This window comes from Monodon monoceros, unplaced genomic scaffold, assembly GCF_005190385.1.
Source record: "Monodon monoceros isolate NGI ecotype Baffin Bay Population unplaced genomic scaffold, NGI_Narwhal_1 Super_Scaffold_4, whole genome shotgun sequence".
NCBI classification, from domain to species: Eukaryota; Metazoa; Chordata; class Mammalia; order Artiodactyla; family Monodontidae; genus Monodon; species Monodon monoceros.
The window spans coordinates 68141092-68155333 of NW_021703781.1; the positions used below are offsets into that span (position 1 = coordinate 68141092).

At 44.4% G+C, this 14242-nt stretch overlaps 1 protein-coding gene across 2 annotated transcripts in view; it reads right to left on the reverse strand.

Annotated features, from left to right (window-relative positions):
* GFRA1 (GDNF family receptor alpha 1) overlaps positions 1-14242 on the reverse strand; it is a 204608-nt gene that overhangs the window by 144888 nt on the left and 45478 nt on the right. Inside the window, exon 4 of one of the 2 annotated variants that reach the window (XM_029245699.1) lies at positions 4405-4419. The exons of the other annotated variant lie outside the window; for it this stretch is intronic. Coding sequence (XP_029101532.1) covers positions 4405-4419 — 15 coding nt within the window. The remainder of the gene's footprint in view (positions 1-4404; positions 4420-14242) is intronic. 2 annotated transcript variants of the gene reach the window in all.

Genomic DNA, 14242 nt, shown 5'->3' on the forward strand with positions numbered 1-14242 from the left:
TGTAATACAGATGATATACACTTCGGTATGTATTGGAGAAAAGTGGCTTTTTAAAATCTGAAGACACACAGAGGAATATTTTAATGATGCCTTTGATGAGCATAATTTTCCAGCCTTAAGTCATGGCACAAGACTCGACACATGCAGAAAGTGTGGCGCTCAGTAGAGGGGAGCTGGCTGGGAAGGGGGCCATCCGTTCCCACTGCCCAGGGGCACAGAGACCCACTAAGGGAGCAGCTAGGGTCTGTGGGCAGGGTCCCATCTCAGCCCGGCCTGAGCCTGCTCAGCACTCAGCCTTGGTCCTGGTTTTAACTTCTCACACATTCTGGTGCATTTTCACAGCAGCCAGTGTGGCGACTTTAAATGTAACTAAGACCAGGTGACTCTTCTGCTTAAAACCCACCACTGACTTCCTTCCTCTGATCCCGAGACTACACGCCTGCCCTCCTCTCCTCGTTCATTTCATACAACTTCCTCTCTCACTCCAGCTTCCTTCTGATCCTGGAACACTGGGGTGTTCCTGCCCACGAGGCCACTCCCTTGCAAGTTCCGCAGCTGGTCCCCCAGATTCTCCAATAGCTCGTCTTCCTTGTCGTTCTCTGGCCACCCCATCTAAAACGGCCCTCCCAGCCTCTAACGCACCAACCATTATATTTTCTTCACTGCTTGTACCCCTCTCGGAATTTGCCTTGTTTATTAATTTGCATGCTTGGCACTGAATGTTCCCGAAGCTAGACTGTGAATTCCAAGAGCACAGGGTCTGTGCCGTCTCGGTCACTCCTTTATCCTCAAGGCCTAGAAAGTGCCTGGCACACGATTACTGGTTACAAAATAAACGAGCACACTACGTTTGAAAGGTATCAAAAAGTACTTGAGCTGGAAGAAACATTTCTCTAATAGCAAGATCCCAGCCCCGGGTGAGCACCGAGGAGGAGGGAAGGCTATGCCTCTTGGGCACAGAGTCTATAAGGGACTTCAGTTCACTGAGCAGAGAATCAACTCAACGGTGAAACCTTTACACGGTGCTCACTGATGCTCTCAAATGCCCAGCTGAGAGGTCGTGTTCTCATTTCCAAGCCACCCTCTTGGTTTCTGTTCGACTTCAGAATCAAGGCTAAGCCTATGGGTGAGCATTCAAAGGTGCTTCAGTAACTTCAAATGAGCTGTGTGTGTGTGTCTGTGTTTGTGGTCTTGACTTATTAAATAATCGGTATAGAAGTGCTCTAAAGCTCGAGATTCTAGACACGTGTGCACGTACAGCATTTCCAATTGCATTTGACGTGGTGAAGAGCAATTCTGTGGCTCTTCAGAATTCCTGAGAGCCATCCAATGGCTCATGAGCTCTGTGGACAACAGAGAATGTGGGTCAATTAAGGCTCCTTGAAAACGTGGCCCTGGATCTCATACATACAGGAGGCCCAGCTGTGGGCCCACGGGTCCCTGACCGTCTTCATGCCCTGTGGTCTAACAGCCACAGTAAGTGGCAATTTACAGATGAAAGAACCTAGATGAGCTCGAAAATGGCACAGGGTAGAAATCCACTCCCACGTGCACACACCACAGATACAGCAGAGAAAGGCCCGGCACTGGCTGCTGCGCTGTCACCTGCTGTAACAAGATTGATCTGTAGGGAAGTTAAAGATAATGCGATCCAGAGGAAGGAACTTCGGTTTCCTCTGAGAACGTCCGATGTTGTCAACTTGCAAGCCTGCTTCCCTCTTCTGCCCGCCCCGGTGCACGGCAGCCCAAACATTCAGGGACTCCTCTGGGCAAAGAGGCCTCAGTCACTCACCGCCAGAAGTACACATTTACAAAGCAGCGTCCCCAGGCTGCCCGTGAGTCCCTGGGCAAGCCGAAGCCAGCAGGGCCTGGGTGCCCACAGTGTGGTCAGTCCAGAGCCCCTCAGAGCTGTCCTGTGTGGATGGGCTGCAGAACCGACCCTGTGGCTTCCGTTCATCTGAAGCCACACAGCTTTCTACTGTTTATTTCTAGCACAATTCATGGCCCCTCTGTTTCAAGTTAACAGCACAATTCTGGAACAAGAGTTTAACCCCAGAAGATGCTGTGCAGTCGTGTTTCAGATTCTGTCTGTAAGACGCAACACCTTTGTTTTGGTCTGATGTTACTGTCACTGGCACATTTTTTTTTTTTTAACATCTTTATTGGAGTATAATTGCTTTACAGTGTTGTGTTAGTTTCTGCTGTATAACAAAGTGAATCAGCTATACGCGTATGTATATCCCCATATCCCCTCCCTCTTGCGTCTCCCACCCACCCTCCTTATCCCACCCGTCTAGGTCGCAAAGCACCGAGCTGATCTCCCTGTGCTATGCGGCTGCTTCCCACTAGCTATCTATTTTACATTTGGTAGTGTATATATGTCAGTGTCACTCTCTCACTTCGTCCCAGCTTCCCCTTCCCCCTCCCCGTGTCCTCAAGTCCCTTCTCTACATCTGCACTGGCACATTTTTACTGTCACACTTTACTGAGCATTCATTTCACAGGCAGAATGGTCAGAAGCAAAGGTAAGGAGCGGGTACCAGCTGGCGGTTCTTTGCCATCATTTTAGAGAACGTCTCTCTCCGTACAAAATGGTCCTGCAAGGCCAGAGCCATGGAAATAATTCACAAAAGCAAGTTCAGTTCTCCCCATCTGAAATCCTAGTAATATCTTACGAGGGAGCTGCTGCCCGCCATCTCACAGGACCACGGGTAGCTAGCAGCTTCCGTCTCTGGAAGATGCTATTAAGTCTCGATAGTCTGTGATTTGCAGGTGATTATAACTTTTGCTCTGCATATCATTTTTCCTGACAGGCAAATCCCATCAATCGAATGGCATGACTGATTAAAAAGGAGGCAAACTTGACATAAGCAGTCTGAGAAGCCGTTTTTCATACCGACTACAACAACCGTGAACGCTCACGGTTGTGGGTAGAAAAGCCAGATTTGATACCAACCTTTTCTCTCCCCCTCCTCCAGGGGCCTCGGCACACGTGCTCCAGCAAGACTTTCCTAACTCGAGCCTTTTACGTCTCAAAAGGAGAAATGCAATTCAGTGTTGGGGGTAGGGGCGCTTGCTCTCTAGTTCATTGAAAAAAATTGTCCTCCCAGAGCATCCCACTGAACTCCCAATCTGTCAAGGGAGAAAACGCACTGCAGCCAGTGCCCTGACAGCAGCACGTGCGTTACACCCACAGTCACGGCACCTTCTCAATTTTGCTCATGGCTTCGTCTCTAGCCAAATGGAACTTATTACTTACGGCTTGTTGGGGTTTATGAATTATTTATAAAAGTAGGTCTATGACTCCAGACTCTTAAAAGACAACACAAGTCCCCTCATTGTTACCCACAACTGCGCTTCTATCAGAGAGAGCAGACCGACTTTCTCCATAACACGCTGCATGTTTAGGATGAAACAATCGTTGTGAAAATATCCAGCCTGTTAAGATTTCTTTGGAAGCTATCTATGGGATGCCTGGATGTATTTTTAAACCGGTCTCTTTTATTCTAAGCCAGCCTGGGATTCAAGAAAGATGTGGCGGACGTGGGCGACAAACGTATTTCCCAACTTGAATATAAACAGGCAGGTCCTGCCACTTTCTCCTGGTGGTTTCAGGCTGCCATAAAGAAAGGGAAAGAGGCAGTTGCCCCTGAATGTGTATCTAGCAGGTTCAATAAGACCATGCCTGTGAGTCTCCCAGAGCACAGTGGCTGTGTATCCTGAGTGGGGACTAAAACACGCACTGGAAGACACAGTCTAGGTTACACTTTCCCTCTCCAGCTCCCCCACACATGCGAACGTGGCTGGCAAAACACATAAGACGGTGCACACCCTCGCCAGGCTCTTCTCAGTCACTGGACCAACTGGAGGGGTTGTGAGGCGTCCCTGGGTTGAAGAGCAGAAAGCGACCAGCCAGCCATGGTCTGGGCCACACCTCCAGGTCAGCGACACTTTTGCTTGACAAAGAAAGCCCCAGGTGGAGGTGGCCTATGGGGCCCTGACCAAGCTGCAGCTGGCCTTGATGCAGGAGCCCCGAGGGACAGGGGCCTCCACCCAATCCCCACCAGAGACACGAGCTCCCACCACTCTCACAAGCCCACAGCAGCCCTGCCCTTGGAGAGGCACCCGGCCATGAGCCCCTCCCCAGTGGCTCTGCCCCAACTGTCCAGCCCCGACCCTTCCCCCAAGCAAGGTCCAGAGGAAGAAGCAGAGGCTGGACAGTGGAGGCCCGGGAATGCTGATGGCACTTCAGGCCACCTCAGACTATCATCCTCACGGTACCTCCTAAAGCTCCCATGATACGTCCACAGAAGAATGTAAAGCCCCATAACCCTCTGCACACAGATGATACTCTCCCAAAAGAGCACAACCAATGGAAAAGCAGGCAGGAGACAGTGGGCTTACCTTGCTGGAAAACATCTGCCAGGAGGAAGGAAAAACAGGCGGAGAGAGGGAGAGAGAAGCGAGAAAAATAAAGTTAATAATAATGTTGAAAATGACAGTGATACTCATCATAGCTAACATACACTGACTATGCTAAACACTCCTGGTACAATATTTCCTCTACTCAGAGGCAGTGGTTAAGAGCTTGAGCTCTGGAAGGGAGCTGCCTGGGTTTAAATTCTGGCTGCATGCTTACTAACTCTGTGGCTTACAGTTCCCTAAACCACAAATAGATTTGTACTGCAAAGATTAAACAAATGATGTCCCACGTTTTAAAGGTTTAGATCGGTGCCCGGGACATAGTAAACATACAAAAGTTGCCAGTTATTATTCATGTTAATATTATTATTTTCACAAGAATGCTATCAAGCAAGTTGTAATATTATCCTCACTTTATAGATAGGGAAACTGAGTTTCTGGAACAAATCCAAGGTCACAGGGGAATAAGCTCAGAATTGAACTCAAGTCCGTCTGATTCCCAAAACCATCATCTTACCCCCTACTAAGCTGCCTGGCTGGTTTATAAATAACAACAAAAGCAACAAAGGCACACAACAGGATAAACAGAGGAAGGGCCTATGAATAAAGTTCCATATTTAAATCATAATAAGCACATATGTATGAATTCTCCAAATTTTAACTCACAACTAATTAACACTATGTCTTCATATTAAATCCTAGGTCAAAATTTGTTAAAAGGTGAAAAAACAGTAATTCATCTTTTTCAATAAATATTTGAGAAGCTACCACATGCCAAGCACTAGGTCTGGCACCAGGAAACATGCATATTAGCGAAAAGCATAAACGAATAAGCAGTGGCCAACACCTGCCGAGGGGAACCGCTAGCATGACTTACAACACTTCACATTTGTTCTGCCTGTTTCTGAGCTTTACATAAATGGACTGAATTTGTTCTGTCTGCCTTCTTTGCTCCACAGTGATTATGGGAGTCATCCATGCTGTAGCATGCAGTAGGTCTTCCATGCTCACTGCTGGATAGTATTCCACCACATGATTTTATCATAATTTATTTCTCCATCCTAACGTGGACGGATATTTGGATTGTTTGCAGTGTTGAGCAATTAGGAATTGTGATACTTTGTCCGTATCTTTTGGTGAACATATGTGCATATGCAAGGTACTTTTTGACATCAGGCTCACCCTGCTTCTACTGACTTTCAATCACCCCAAAAGTATTCTTATCTCCTCCTACTTTCTCATCCAGTAACTTAAAGATGGAAGATAGCACTGGCAAGAATACAGACAGCACCACCCAGATGTGAGCCAGTTCCTGCCCTGCTCATGGGGTTGTAAATAGGCATAAAACTTCCTACAAGATAGTTTGACAGTATGTATGGCAATGTTAAATATGCGTCCTTACCCTAACAATACCACTGCTAGGAATTTCATTTAATGAAATACCTAAAGGTCTTCAAGTACCTAAAGTCTACAAAGATGCTCATTACAGCATTGTGTATAATGGACAAACAACACAGATTGCCTATTTGTTTGTCTACAGAGAATCAAACCAAAAATAATACATTCCATACAATGGATTATGGTTCAACCACTGAAAATGGTTAAAGTTTTTTATTATTTTTGAGTGAAGAAATCAGACATGGAACATGTATCCTGAACCCATGTATGTGCATGTATGAACATGCCTCACATTCATAATCTGAATTAAAACTCATCTGTATCTTAAAAACTAAATGAGAATTATATCATCAACATCTAAATTTGCTGTCAGTCTTCAACTAAAACATCAGTTCCTACAAGGTCACAAAGAGCCAAGGGGTCACAAATGGTGTGGATGAAACATGTACCTGGTGGGTTAAACAGACTGCAAGGAAAGAACACCAGTGAGAGCAGTTTTCATTCCACTGGTGCACACGTGACCCCCGTGAGGGGTATCATTCACGTGCAATACACATGCTCCCCAGGGCATACCCAGGCCGATGGCTGTGGGACAGATAAGACAGATGCAGGCTCACAACTCCCAGGGAGGGAAGGACAGAGGGGCTAGTCTGTCTCAACACCCATTTGGTCCAACTCCCTCATTTCATGGACGAGGAAACTGAGTCCCAGAGAAGTAAGAGATTTTTTCCCCAGGTCACACATGGCGTCTGTTAAAGGCTGAGCCGGGACTACATGAGATTCATTTAACCTTAATGAAGCACAAAAGCTCATCCTTATTATTAGCAAAGTACAAATTAGAGATTTATCATTCTCCTCTAATGAATACAGACAAAAATTTCCAACATTGAAAACATCATTTAAATGAGATTAGTCTTTCAAATACGGATCTAGTCTTGACGTCCATCCAGAAACCTCAACCTCCTCTCCATGGCTTTTGACAGGGTGCACTTCCTTTGAAACTCAGTACTGATCTGAGTCACTGGAAAGTATCAGTGGTCAGGGAGGGAAGAAATTCAGGCAGGGATTCAGGAATAAGATACCTTATTCCTTCCAATTCCACTGCATATATCATGGTTTAGCAGACAAATCTGCATAGAGTACTATTCATATCTTCTATTCCAGCAAACTCTCGTGATTTTCATATAAGCTCTTTTAGATTTTTTAAAAACCCCTTTTCAGCTTCACTTACATTTTGCACCTTTTTATTCAAATGTAAACGTTAATAAACACTAGTATAAATATTACAACAATTCGGCACGAGTTATCTTGTAATTTACACTCTAAATTTATGTCTTTTGTAGTCTATGGCATAAATCATTCCATTCTCAGCATTATTTAGCTCTTTGCTCTGAATTATAACTGCTTGGGTACCTTCTTTAAAATTTCACTTTTCCACACTGAAACAGCCATCCAGGCTCACGCTCAAATGATTCATGGACAGAAGGATGGAAAATAAGCGAGAAGAAGGCAGATTCTGTGCTGTTTTACCCCCCACCCCGCCCCGAACTGTAGACCTCAGAGGACATTAGCCATAGAAATACTCTCTATTTCTAAGCCATAGAAATATCTTCTGTTCTGGTGTACACAGCCACGACCCCCAGCTCCCAACCCACAGGGACTAGTCACTTATAAAAATCAAATGGCGTCAAATTTGAGCGCAATCATCTCCTTCCGGTCTAACCAACCACTAAGAATTATTTGGGAGTCAATCACTTATAATCTCTTAACTTGAACTGACCTGGAGATACTTAATACCACGGTGTTGGGAAGGTTAAGTTAGATGATTCACACAAACGTTCCCCCGTCCCCCCATCCAGGGCTAAGGAGAATCACTCTGAGAGTGAGAATCAGCAACGTCTTCTCTGCTCTCCCAGAAATCAGAAATCACAGAAGTAAGGAGTTGGGAGTTGCCAGCGCCCAGCCAAGCCTCAGTCAGGTTGAGTCCAAAGGACACCAGGGACACTTGTGCGGAGGAAATGAACTCCTTCAGACAAAGCTCCACTCACACTCACTTCCCAAGGGAAAAAACCTCAACCCCAATCATTCAAATAAACAAAGAAAGCCTGTTCTCCAGCCCCACACGCACCCCCTGGAGCCATTCTGGTCCTATATATAGATGAAAGGGCATCTTCATCCCCATCAGATGTGGGGAGAAGAAAATAAGAAAGGAAGAACTCAGATTTGCCTTTCTTAGCCTCAATGTCCAATTTCTACTGTTAGGAACGAGCATCAAGGATATTTGCCCACCTCCTCCAGAGCTACTGAGAGCTTCACACCCCAGAGATCATTAATGCACTGAGTCCTCCAGAGACAGGAGCCATAAAGAGACTAGATTATTTATTATTATTAATAAGTTATGGCAATTAGGCTGGGTGATTCCTAAATGTTGCTGATTAAAAACTTTCTTGAGTGCTACTCATCCACATGGCTAGTGTTTACCTCTATTAAAAATGATTTAACCACACTCTGGGTGAACCCATCTCTTGTGCCTGGGTTAATAATTAGCAATGCACAGAGCCACGTGGGTTAAGTGGGTTGGCTCTTCTTTATTTATCTATTGCTTTGTTTTATGAGGAGAACTGGATGGCAGTCTTATTGCCCATTCAGTCTGCTAGGAATAATTTACTATTTCAATCCACAGCTCGTAACTATGGTTAGAGAAACCCTCACTATTATTACAATATCACATCTAGCCCACACCCCACAGCATTAAAGATATGCCAAACAGTGAAAGCATGCATGACTTCCATAAGACTGGGGGAGGTAGAGTTACTAGTCCTCAAACAATGTAATCATACTACTCTCTCAATTTTGCTTCCTTTTCTAGGTTAAATTATACATGAGGGGAGTTTAGTTTCTTGAAAATGCATGCACTTAACTCCCATCTAAGAAGTCTCACCTGGGGAGATAGCTGTCTTGCGAGTCCTCCTGTGGTTTGAGCTACAGAAAGAAAATTCTCTTTCAAGTACAAGTGCCGTTACAGTAAAGCACTGTAAATGTCACTGGGACCCAACTAACCAGGGACAAGAGAAAGGATGTAGGGAGCAGCTGGAATGAACGCTGCTTCCTTGAATGGGGTCGAGTTCACCATTAAACAAAGTCAATTCAAGATCAGTTGAGCTGCCCCTCACCAAATTTCCAAAACCGACAAGCTCTATGCATGGCTATGAGGATTTCTAGAATTCAGTCTGTATACTTCTGCACATCTCTGTAAATCAAGTGAATTATTTCTTTTCAAGGTTGAAAAGTGGGGCCCACCAAAGCCTCCCCAGTACTCCAGAGTAGTTCTGCTTCAAATTGAGGAAGTCTAGGTCCAAAAATGGCAGGTGGGCTTCCCAGGGAGGGCAGGGTTCATTCCTTCTCTCCCAAATACAGTCCAGTGCCGGGTCACCACATGATTGTGGCCGCTGGATCCCAGGACCTGAGATTGGGTCCCAGCCCCTCACCAGGTGGAAACTCGAGGTGAAACTTCTTATAGCCTATGTTCTCATCTATAAAAATGGGATGATACAGATAAGCTCTTACCCTGCCACAGGAATATCATGAGGATCAAGTTAGATCATTTAATCAGTGTGAAGCACATGGACGTTGGGGTCACATAATACCAGGTTCAAATTCTTGCTAGTCCACTGGACAGCCATCTTGGGCAACTATTCAACCTCTTTGAGTCTCAGTTTCTACATTTATAAAATGAGAATCATAAAACTTCTTTCAAAGTTCATAAGGAGAATCTAGATCATACCTGTAAAGCAGTTAGCACATGTAACTGGTTTATGGGGTACATGCTCAACAAGTGAAAGTTAATGTTATTATAACAATAAGCAATAGAATAGGGTAGCAAAGAGCTCAGGTCCTGACGTCAGAGCTGGTCCCATTTCTTGCTGTGTGATCTTAGGCAAATTACTTAACCTCCCCAAGCCTTGCTTTTCTCATCAGCAACACACAGATAATAAGAATAATTAATTTTTGTGCTGTCTCATAAATTACTATGGAGATTAAATGAGGTAAAGCATATAAGACTGCACAATAACTAGTATTCAGAAAAACTTCTATAATTGTAGCGTTATTAGTCAACAAATATTTATCGATTGCCTACTATTTGAAAATATCGCCAATTGTGACTTGTATAGGACTGTAAGATATCATAAGAGGAAAATCCATTAAAATTAAATGATTGTTTTGATTCCTTCTTTTTTTTTTTTTTTTTTTTTTTTGTGGTACGCGGGCCTCTCACTGTTGTGGCCTCTCCCGTTGAGGAGCACAGGCTCCGGACGCACAGGCTCAGCAGCCACGGCTCACGGGCCCAGCCGCTCCGCGGCATGTGGGTTCCTCCCGGACCGGGGCATGAACCTGTGTCCCCTGAATCGGCAGGCAGACTCTCAACCACTGCGCCACCAGGGAAGCCCTGATTCCTTCTTGTCATCGTGTAGCTACATGCCATTAAGAAACTCTAAAGCAATTATCAAATATTATTTGATGAATGAATTATTTTTAATCTTTAAAATCAGAGGTCCAATGACATCCTATCTCCAAACACCAAAGATCTAAGGGGTTGTGATTAGTACCCAGATGTTCCAGAAACCCAGAGCCCAGCCTTCATTTTGGGCACCACTCACCTCTCTGACACTGCCTGTCTCCTCTGGACCTGTCGTTACTTCTCAAGGCCACCACATAAGGGGATCACCCATCCCTGCCCTGGGGTGTGATGAGTGGAGACCCAGGGTTCACAAGAGGTAGGGACTGCACGGGGCAGCTGAACTGAGAACCACTCTGCTCAGCACTGTGGGGTGCTACGAAGAATTTGCCTGAGGAAAGGGTTCTGCTGCTCCATTAAGTAAATTAGTGAAAGTCTGAACCCAACAAACCACTTAAGTGGAACCCCTTCCTGTCCGAGCGCAGGTCTGTGCTCTCTTGGAGCATGGCCAGAGTCAAGGGCTCCTCCAGAGCCCGTGCTTGGCTTCAATGGCACCGTACGGGGACTGTGATTAGTTTTCTGTGTCTCCAAAGCCAGACAGCTCAGGCAGCTCGGGCAGCCGCGTGCCTCATCTCCCCGCCCCTCCTGCCTCCCCCAGGCGCACCCAGGCAGCTCCGACTGCACGCAGCCCGCACCAACCGGAAGGCCTCACTCCCCGTCTCCAGCCCTCCGTGCCAAATACCACCGCCCTTTAATGTGGGTCTGTATCTCTCCCTCCTTTTTCTTCTCTGTCCCGTTTTGGATGCAGGCCAGGGAAAGTTTTCCTTGCTCCTGGCCTCCCCTCACCTTTTACCGTGTTAGAAATGAAGACCGATACCTTGTGTGTCATTGTTGTTCCTCTGAAGGCACATGGCGCTCTGTAAATGTCTCTTATTTGTGAGTAAGAAAAAAATTTTTAAAGCCCCGAAGTCTCTTCCTGCTCCATTTTCCAGGGAATGTACGACCAACATCCATCTGAGGCCCTGTGCTTGTGGCCCAGCAGCCGACAGGGACTTGGGAAGGCAGTGCAAAGCCCATGAGCTAGTAAGTCCCTAACATTTTTATGACATTCTATCCAGAGTATATCTCATTCCTAGCACAGAAGAACAATGCTCTTAACTACTGAAAGAACATAAAGAAATAGATTTAGGAATAATACTTTTTATGACTGCATTCTGTGTACTATGAAAGTTATGTTCACATCTGCCAGTACTTTATGGAGCTGATAAAGTAGAACAGTATGGCTTCCCAGCTAACAGGGTATTTTATATCCATTTAAAATGTTTTCTCTTAAATTGAATTACTTTTTGAGTAATTATAGTAAGACTAATCTGGGCTTAATGAATTCATGTACAAATACTTCAGACTGCATTATTAAAACCTCTATGATATGAAACTATATTAAAGCTCAATTCCTCTAGCAACCAGTGCTTTTCTTTGCAAAGAACAGCATACACGACCTTCTCTGAATCCTTTTAAATCAGCTGAGAAATCATAAGAAGCCGCATTAACAGCTCAAACTAAAGAAGACGTTGACAAACAGTATTGTTCTAATTTCCCTGAACTTCTTTAATTGAGCATTCATTAGAAGTCACAGAAAATACTTTTATTCAGCATCCTCATATACCAAGGGCTGAAGAATTCGTTCATCTTCCAGAAGAAATCAGTTAACTATGATTAGCCATGCTATAAAACCACTATGGGTAAAAATACTAAAAGTGAGCCTGTGGGTATCAAGTCCTACGTTCTAAAAAGTCTCCAAACTCAATCATCTCAATACCTGGATTCTAGTCCACGCTATAGGCAAAGCCACTCATCGCCTCTGGGATTTGGTTCCCCCGTCTGCAAAGTAGTTTGCACCAGATGATCTCCAAGGTCCGTTACAGTTCTTAAAGATGATGGTTTTAAGTTTAAAATTACACACATTATATATATCAAACGGGCTTTATTGCATATAGCTTATTTGTCATCTCATCCACGTTAAATTACATTCACAGAAGAAGAATTCATTCCCTACAATTCACATACATCCACAAACATCCATATTACAGCTGGTTATTTCAAATTTATCCCAAGATATTATCTCGATGGTAAAGTATTTTTCCCATTACAGATAAATTATAAACCCTCTGAAAGCTTTAAGGTTATATAGTTCCTTGAATCAGTTTCTAACCAACCCCCCCACTCCTGCCTAACATATACTTTCCGAAAGATGCTCTTTCGTCTCCATTTCCAAGTCAACTGATTAGTTTTATCATATATGTATTCGTCGGGCAGATCTGTGAGATCCTAGTTTTAGTTGGATTGGTTACCCAGTCTCCTAAATTCAAACTAGATATTTACAAATGTCCAGCAGAATAAATCTCTGTTTTCCAGGTGATCATTACCAGTATGGACAACTTTAAAGTAAACATAAAACAATGGCCATCATCATTATTCTGATGGTTTGGCACAAATTACCGTCAGGAAATCTCCCAGGAGCCAGAGATAATTAAAGTCTGAGTTCGGAGGAGCTGCCCCCAACATCAAGCATTGCTGATGAGAATGATTTGGGAGTAAATATGTTTCAGCAAATTGGCCCAAGTCTTCAAGGAGGAGGTTTGGCCATGTGATACTCATCGGCCTGACCTCAGTTTCAGGAGGTACAGGTTCTGTCCTGGCTCTTCTGTAAATCCCCTGTATAAATGGGGACAAGTCATTGAAGTTCTCTAGGTTCCAAAGAAGGTGCGACTAGAAAATCTCTGCAGTTCTTTCCAGCTCTAAAGTTCTTTAATGAACACAACCAGGATCTTTCATTAGGAACCTCTGCTATACACCTGCACCTCACCTGTATGTCTCCTTGGTGCACGGATACACACTTGTAATTTTCTCTCTCTCTCTCTCCAACTAAGCTGAAAGTACTATGATTCCAGGGATATTCTGTCCATTGTAGTCCCAAAGTCCAGGGCAGAATATCAGAGCACAGCAGGCACATTTTAACATTAATGACAACTAACACCATACATCAGGCACTATTTTAAGTGTATTACAGACACTGCCTTAATCCTCTCAATCCAAACTCTTAACCACTACACACACTGTCTTTCAATGAATGCCCAGTTGGTAGGTGTGTGGAAGGATGAATAAGCAAACATACACATTCTTTCCAAAACCCCCCAGAGAGTTAACGTGAGCCGTGCCCATGACATTTTTAATATCATAATCCCTATAAATCTAGAACTCCAACCTTCATTACCTGTGAATTTGGCGTCCAATTGCAGAAAACACCTAGATGTGCCTTTACTTTTTAAAAACCTTACAAGTTCTCTTTTTTTAAAAAATGCAACTATCTCAGTAGGTTTATGGCAACCGCTAAGGTAAGGTAGAGCATGGGGAAAGGATATAGAGCTGGATAAAAAGATGAGAATTCCAAGAAGAGGGTCAGGAAAAGGAGAACAATACAAGGACACATGGCTGAGCTACAAAGATCTGTGCAGCTGCCCCTGACCCAGCTGTCATCCTACTGGAATTCATGGAAAGGAGGGTGTGAGAGGTGGTGGGAAGGAAAGAACCAGGGTGATGGGTAACTCAGTGCAGGCAATACACATGCAGGCTCTGGAGTCAGAGTGCTTGCATTTTGATCCTGGCTCTGCCACTGACAAAGTTAGATGCCCTCTCTAAGTCTCAGCATCTCCATATGAAACAGTGGGAGTGACAGAGGCTGTTGTGAGGATTAAAGGATATCAAGCGCCTAAAGACTTGACACAGTGTCTGACACATGTAAGGTACTTAACGGAAGCAGGTAATTTGGACAGAGACGGGAGAAATTAAGTTTCAGGATATCATTAAGATCAATGAAATTCTATGACACCCTGGCCACTACGCTTGTTGTGATGAATAAAATGTATCTGCATGGATTCTAAAGCCAAAAACATCAGACTCCAGTAA